At 41.5% G+C, this 8,431-nt stretch overlaps 1 protein-coding gene across 1 annotated transcript in view; it reads left to right on the plus strand.

The window, feature by feature from the left end:
- The window catches only part of MINDY2 (MINDY lysine 48 deubiquitinase 2), an 838,774-nt gene extending 830,667 nt beyond the window's left edge, over positions 1 to 8,107 (plus strand). The window contains exon 9 of the mRNA XM_069624356.1: positions 6,968 to 8,107. Coding sequence (XP_069480457.1) covers positions 6,968 to 7,090 — 123 coding nt within the window. The 3' untranslated portion in view covers positions 7,091 to 8,107. The remainder of the gene's footprint in view (positions 1 to 6,967) is intronic.
- The last annotated feature ends 324 nt before the right edge of the window (positions 8,108 to 8,431 follow it).

Genomic DNA, 8,431 nt, shown 5'->3' on the forward strand with positions numbered 1-8,431 from the left:
GAAAATGTTACCCTTCTAGAGAAAGGTGCTATAGAACAGTAGCTGTGATTGAGAGGAACAAAGTGTTCTTAGGGAACACTCCTGATCCCCAAGAAGGACGGAGGACTGAGACCTATCTTGGACTTGAAATACTTGAATAAGTTCCTCAGGAAGGACAAGTTCAAGATGGTCACACTTTCTCAGATCCTTTTTGCCCTCCAGCTCCAGGATTGAATGGTTTCACTGGACCTTCAGACTGATTGCTTTCATGTGCCTATCCATCACAAGTGCAGGAAGTACCTGAGGTTCGCTGTTGGCGGTTTTCATCATCAGTTTCTACCATTCGGGCTGACCTCCGCGCGAAGGGTTTCACCTAGCTGATGGCGGTGGTGGCAGCGAGTGTCAGGGGGGTGGGGGGATTCACGTCTACCCATACCTGGACAACTGGTTGATCAGGGCACGTTCACCCAAACAAGCCCTGAAACATCTCAGCGTAACCTGCCAGAGTGGTAGGCTTCTCCCTCAATTACAAGAAGTCCCACATGATACCATCTCGAAGACTCCAGTTCATTGGAGCAGTCCTGGATGCACCCCTGGGAGAAGCCTCGCCACGAGAGGTGAGGGCTCAACACAATCTGCAGATGGTAACCAAATTCCAGAATGCTCAGCATCTTCCAGCCTTCGATTTTCTGAGGTTGCTCGGTCTCATGGCATCCTAAATTTTCCTGGTGCCAGAGGCTCACCTGAGAATGCAATCCCTCCAATGGGATCTCAGGACTCGATGGTCACAATTCTCAGGCAGAATGTCAGACCACCTGCAAGTTCCGAACAGAGTGGCTCAGGACTTTTTGTGGTGGGCTTGCAAAGGCAACATTCTCAAGAGAGAATATTTTTGGCAACCATGGCCGGAGATGACGGTAGTGACGGACGCTTCACTCACGGGATGGGGAGCCCACACCAGCGATCTGACAATCAGCCGTCGTTGGTCTCCATCGGAGTCCAAACTACATATCAACTTTTTGGGGCTTAGGGCAATTGTAGGGTCACTACAACTGTGCAGAGGTAATGCAGCTCTGGTTCTGGGTGATACAAGAAGGAATCTCTCTATCAGCAGTTCACCTAGCCGGAGAGCACAACATGGCGGCGGATGCTCTGGGCAGGCAGAGCACAGTCTTGCATGGGTGGGTACTAGCTCAGGAAGTCCTTCAAGAGCTCTTCACCCTTTGGGGAATCCCTCAAGTGGATCTGTTCGCGACCAGTGTCAACCCTAAGTGCGAACTGTTTTGCTTGAAGGAATTTCCTTCAAGAGGAATTCTAGGGGACACATTCGTAGTAAACTGGGGGTTTCCACTCCTGTACCTGTTTCCTCCATTCCCCTTCATTCCTCACGTGATCCGGAGGTTGAGAACTTTCAGGAAACTCATTATCCTAATTGCCCCGGATTGGGCCAGGAAAACGTGGTTCCCTGACCTTCTGGACTTGTCCATCTGTCCTCCAAAACGTCTTCCACAAAGAGGATCTTCTCTTGCAAGACACTCGGCCTTCACGCATGGTTTCTGAAAGGCTAAAATACAAGGATTGGGCCCTCCCGGATGACGTAAGGGAGCTTTTGCTTTCGACCTGAAGGCCAACAACAAAATCTTTGTACTGTTGCCGTTGTAAAAAGTTCAGCAACGGGTGCAGAGATAAGCATGTGGATCCCTTTCTATGTGAAGCACCTACAGTGCTTTCCTTTTTGTTACATTTGGCAAATCTGGGGCTCCAGATTGGTACAATTAATGGTTACCTAGCAGTGCTTTCCATTTCCAAGCGCTCTGCCGAGGAAGATTCTTATTTTAAGATCCCTCTGATAGTTCAATTCTTGAAAGGCCTTACTAATGTATATCCACTAGTCCCATTCAATGTCCCTGTATGGGACCTCAATCTAGTGTTAGTTTTTAACATGCATTCCTTTTGAGCCTTGCCCTTCAAAGATCTTGACATTAAAAACCGGTTTGCTTATTGCAATAACGTCAGCCCGCAGGGTACGTGAGTTGTAGGACCTTTCTTGCAAACCTCCACATACAGTATTCCATAAAGACAAGGTCATTCACAAGGTAAAGCCTTCTTTTTTACCGAAGGTAGTCTCCGACTTCCACTTGTCACAAAAAATGACCTTAGCATCTTTCTATCCACCTCCTCATCCAGGAAAGGAGGAAGAGAGGCTGCATAGACTGGACCCAGAAAGGGCTCTCAGTTTTTATATATCCAGAATGGCTACATTTCGCCAAGATGACCAATTATTCACTTGCTATACTGGTCTCAAATTGGGTCCTGCAGTTACTAAACAAACCATATCCAGATAGATCATCCTGGCTATTGGCGAATGCTACAGATTAGTGGGCAAAGATCCGCCTAAGGGCACATTCCACAAGGGGCATGGCAACCACTGCTGCTCTTCCAAGAGGTGTCCCATTCAATGATATTTGTTCAGCGGCCACTTGGTCGTCTATCCATACCTTCGTAAGACGTTACTACCTGGATTCATCTTCCAGTCAGGGAGGGCATTTTGCAAAAGCGGTTTTCCATTCAGTCTGTGATTTAATCTAAATTGAATTGGTATTGCCACTTCCAAATTATTACTGCTTTGGAAGTCTATCATAAGATGAGGAATACGTGGGAGGACACAATCCATTCGAAGAATAAGTTATTTACCCCTGGCAATGTTCTTTTGATCGGATGTTCCTCCCATGTATTCCTCATCGCCCCTCCCAGCCTACCCCGCTGTACAATTTACGTGTTATTACACTTTATGCTTTCTGTGAGCCTATGGTGTTGGATACGCCTGGTAATTCCTCTTCAGGAGGGGGAAAAACAGAACTGAAGCCAACAGGCGCTGCGTGCTGATGATGATCATGTCGATGGTCAAACAGAGGCCCTCGAGTGACATCGACTCGACAACACTGCACTCAGCTCGCTCTGCCAAAAAAATTAAATTCCAAAACAGCTGAAGCTGGAGAGAAAATCATAAGATGAGGAACACGTGGGAGAAACATCCAATCGAAAGAACGTTACCAGGGGTAAGTAACTTGTTCTTATGTTCCGGTGCTGCGTTTAATGTAAATCATGTCAGTAAAGGTTTCCTCCTTACCCACAATGTGAAGCTAGCCCCACAGTAGTCTTTCTTTGGTCCTTTCTAGTACTGTTAACATCTAAATAATCATCTGATCAAAAATATGTCCTAGAATACTAATGAGTAATACATGATCAAAGGGTTAAAAACAATGGGCCTCATTACGACACAGGCGGTCCGGAAATAACGGTGGCGGTAAACCCGCCGCCACCGTTGTTTTCCGGACCGCCTGAGTCCGACCCCTGCAGGCGGGAGGTGATGTTCCCGCCAGGTCTGACCTGGCGGGTTTAACACCTCCCGCATGCAGGCGGACGAGGAAACACCGGCAGCATTACGAGATGCTGCCAGTGTTTCCATGATCCCCATTTCCATCGAGTCCCATAGGATTCAATGGGAATGGGGATTTACACCATTCCGCCTCTGTGATTCCCGGAAAACCAGGGTTGTAATGCCCCGGTAATTCCGGGAATCACGGAGGCGGAATGGTAATACGAGTCTGGCGTTAACCAGCCGGTTTTACCGCCTCGGTTAACGCCGGACTCGTAATGAGGCCCAATGTTGCAAAACACTTACCCAAATATGTTAATTACTGGCTGATTTCCAAATTCGTCTCGAAGGAGATCCATGTATATATCTAAGGAAACATTAAAATTGGTCTAGTATTCACAATACGGAATATTTAAATAAAACAGGGAGCAAACTGCCCATAAAAACAATACTTACTAGGCTGATGGAAGTCTTCTCCTGATTGCAAAGAGACAAGGTGCCCTCCATGGAGTTACTGCTAACCTAAGTGGTAGGTAATGGCAATGTTAATGTACCTTATTCCACCGAGTATGGTATAGTTATGCCTCATTCTTTCAACTAAGGTATAGTTGTGCCGAGTAAACAATCTATCATGTCATAAAGCAGCTTACCTTGTGGCGTCCTGCTGCATGGCAATCAAGCTGGAAGCCTACCTTTCAAGATGGGCGCTAATATAAACAAACGGTTCCATGTGTTAATATCCCCGCAAAAATATCTCTATACAAAAATATTGCCATATTCCCAATGGAGCCATATTCGACTTCTAGGGATGCTCAGAAGTTTTTGATTATTTGATCTCAGAGAACGACTTTGTGTTCTTTCCAAAATGAATTGCCTTAAATAGACCCAATGGAGCCGGCGGAGGACACCCCCGCAATCCCGGCTCCCACAAAATATCCTCCCTAAAAATATTGCCTATGTCGAGACAAACGGCCATATGTACGGCGATATTTTTGGTGGGGATATTTTGTAGGGATACCAAACAAACTGTGCTGAACGACATAATGAGGTCATCCCGCAAAGTTTGTTTACCCAAACATTTTTGATAAACAAACTTTGCGGGATGACATCATTACCAAACACTCATTATGCATATTTCTGCAAGAAAACCAGATTAACTCAATTTAGTGCATCATAGGGAAACAATGTCCTGTCCATTTTGCAGTTTCTCTTGTGCTCATTCCTATATGCAGTTTTCTGCATCAGTGGAGCTAATAGATTATATGGAGAATGAAAGGAGGAAACAGTTTTGGGAATCTGCTATCCAGTGACACTTTGGGTGTCCTTAGGAATTACTATCTAGAAGTCTATATTTAAATGTATTGATTTGTATTCCTTTGGTTTAAATGAAACCTTTTACCACACAAACTTAATTAACATTTTATACAATTTCATTCATTCAACAACATTCAAAACTGTCACTTTTACACTTTTGCAGTAGCATTTCTGCTTCAAAATTGAGTTGTCTTATTGGAAACTTATCCTTATTTTATGGAATTAAGTAATGTTTTTAATACCTTTTTAGAAATGTTTTATAACAGTATTGTATGTCTGGTTAATATAAGTGTATTGTAATTTTGTGTTTTAAATAACTGGTAAATTGTATATAAATAACATTGCGTAATATTTTATTGAAAAACCAATTTACAACAAATAAAAAATAATTACTTCTAGATCAATACATCCTATTAAGATTCTGTTCAAATGAGCTGGTTACAGGAAATGTTTTCTCAAAAGCGGACCACACCTGATACCAGGGCAATCTGATTGCCAGACATGAATGGTTTCCTCAAGATGTTGATGTTTAGAAACCTCCAATCATGTACGGGGATACCAAAGATTTTGCTTCTCCAATTATCTAACCTTTAACATTCTATAAACAGATGTGTCGGAGACTCTATTTCTGTTTTTGCATATTCTACAAAAATCACAAATGCTTAGGTATTTTCTCCCAAGCACCTTTCGTTTCAAAGGTTTCCTATTTGTTGAACCTAAATCTCATAAATGATCTTGTAACATGCTTATTAGGGCACTGGGCAGGAAATTCTAATAGATATTCAAACACGGATCTTTTTCAAATAATTCTAAATAATTTGTTTCCCGGTCCTAGATGAATGCATATGCACTAGGAGAAATGCTGTTGGGCCTAATATACTAGCTTTTCTGTTAGATTATTCGGAAACTTCAAGGCCTAAGAATGATTACTGTACTCTCTTGTTCCCTTCCCGCCTTGAAGCACTTTAAAGCACTCCACCTGTGTATAGGCACTGTATATATAATTACAATTACAGAGATCTATTTTCTTCAACAGCCCCTTTCTAAAAATTCCAATATTTTCCAGGTTATTAATGTTTATCCCAATTGACTTCCATAGATCTTCATTTTCTCTCTAAAAATACTGAAGTTGATCCACTTTCTCACCTGTTGTACTTTTCCGAAGATACCGTACATTTTATAATTCCCAGAGGCATATTTTATTTAAGCGTACATACTTACTCTGCGCTTATTACTACAGCGCTTACAGAATGTATTTCTAGCTCACTTTGGATGACCTGTAACAATGTACTTAAATGTAGTTTCCATAAGTACCTTAACATGAATCCTCCAGTTTGGCTAGTATTTTCCAGTCGTGTTGCATGAGTATTTCCATACCATAGATTACTATAGTTAACACTTTAGCCAGGTACATTTTTCCGAAGGGGCCTCCATGAGTATTTACCATATTCTTTACCAATTTCTTTTATTTTACACAGAACAGGATGGATATTTTGTTTTAGACCCTCACCTATAGCCCTTTATTTGGAGTGAACATGAAAACCTCTCAAACATACTAATGTATTACTTCTAGTATTTCCTTTTCTAATGTCCATATACACAATCTTGTACTCCTTTTTCTTTTATGTCCAAGCCCATAATTTAGTTTTTTCCGAAAATTAGAATGAAATCATTTTCAACAAAGAACCTACTCATGGCATCTAAACTCTTTTCCAACCCGATCTGCATCTTATCAAAAAGTATAACATCGTCTGCAATTCACAGAATACTTTTATATGTTCTGTTTTGAGGGGGATGCATTTCAAAATCCTGAAAAGGATCTTCCAAGTTTCAAATAAATGTACTGATTTTACTGTTTTCTGTTCTTGTGAATGCAGATTCTTTATGATTCATTTAAAATATTTATTTGTAAATTAAAACCTTAGTTGTATGCTTGTATTTAATCACTTTTTAATTGTGTCCTCACATTGGCATCTGTACCCTGTTATGATAATTGGGCGAGGGATCTGCAACCTTTGGCTTTTCATATATTTTAGACCGCTCCCTTTAGCCATAGCCAGCATAGTCTATTCTATTCTAAGAGAATATGGCCGTCTTGGCCCAAAAAGGGGAGCCACAGTTTGCAGATCCGAAACCCTGATATCCCTAAAAGCCACCTCATTTGGGAAAGGTATACATATAGAAGGAATATGAAATCTGAAATATGGGAATCATGGCACCACTATCTAGGACAAATTATGTTTGGGTCCACTAAAATCTTGAATCCAATTAATATAAATAACTTTTCTGTTTTAGGAGGGGCAGCAGATGTCTCAGCCTGGCTCTCCTGCATCTGGACAACTGCCTGGAAGCAGTGATCGGAAAGGTAAAGAGCAGCGTGAAAAGGATAAAGAAAAGAATAGTTGTGCTCTCTTATAAAGGGACTTATTTCTCTGTGAGCAAAGGGCACACACCCAGGAACTTGAAACAAGTGGCAGGAAATAATGAAGACAACCCGACTATATGCCGTCTGTGCCTGATAACTATTCCTCAGATTGCTGTCCAACCAGAGATGGAGACTGTATCCACCAGACAGTAAAGCTACAAAGTGCAATCTCTTTGAGATGGAGTTCACAGTTCGGTCTTCGACGTTACAGCGCTTTTTGTTTGAATCATGAGAAAACTTTCACCTAGTAGGTCAACACATAAAGCATTGCCATAGTGACTGACATTCATTCCTCATGGTATCAGTAAGCTTTTTCACCTTTTCTGGGAAAAAATGAAATTAAGGAATACACGTTGGAACATTCTCAAATGAAGCACTTAAATTACAGTTTTACTTTGTTCCAGAACCGATCCATTTTTATCATCTTATGTATTTATATTGCCCTAAGACAGGTTGACATGCTCACAGCGGGTGGCAGCTGTCCTATAACCAATATCTTTTCTTGCATAGGTATCATCATATGTGCTTTGCGCTTGCCCCCTAGATTACCGCTCTTAACATCACGTTGATGTGCCGATTACTTAAGCGGGGCTTTACTTATACCAAGCAAGATGGGACCGGCGGCTGCTTTACATTAGTTTATAACGAGTGAAGTTTTGTCATTTTAGATGTAGCATCTTTTCTGAAGCGTTTTATTTATATATATATATATATATATATATATATATACAACCATGTCTGAGATATGGTTTCAAAGACGGATTTCACGTATAGTTATCATGTGAAACTTATAGCAAATCATAGTAACTTACTATTTGTGTATGTCTTTTGTCAGCCGCACCTTGTATCACAAGATCCCACTTAAGTTTCCAATGCAATGTATGTTGAGGCATAACATCATTTTGATTTTTTCCTTGTTGTATTACAATAAAATAATTTGTCAGTAAAAAGTAGTGCAACAAGAGACTACTTGCAAGTAGAAATGTTCATTAAATCTGTATACATATGTTGATCAATCCTCACTGCACCTTTATAGGATTTGGAATACATTCATATGAAAAGCTTGCAACTTATTGATACACATTTGAAAGGTCTAAGGCCAGTATTATTGCCTCACTGGCAGGGCTTTGAAGTAAACCAGACCCAGGCATGGTTTTCGAATCTGCTTCAAGACAGGGCCTTGCTGGGGCACCCGGACTACCTGAAGATGTCTCTCCTCCCCTTCCAATCCTGGAAAGACTCCCACTTCCCTCACAAGATGGTGCTGCCACCGCCGCCGCAAAGATGAACATTCAGTGCCTTGAGTCGTTGAAACACAAAAAGCAGACGGTTCC

The sequence above is a fragment of the Ambystoma mexicanum genome, chromosome 11 (genome assembly GCF_040938575.1).
Source record: "Ambystoma mexicanum isolate Mex_15411 chromosome 11, UKY_AmexF1_1, whole genome shotgun sequence".
NCBI classification, from domain to species: domain Eukaryota; kingdom Metazoa; phylum Chordata; class Amphibia; order Caudata; family Ambystomatidae; genus Ambystoma; species Ambystoma mexicanum.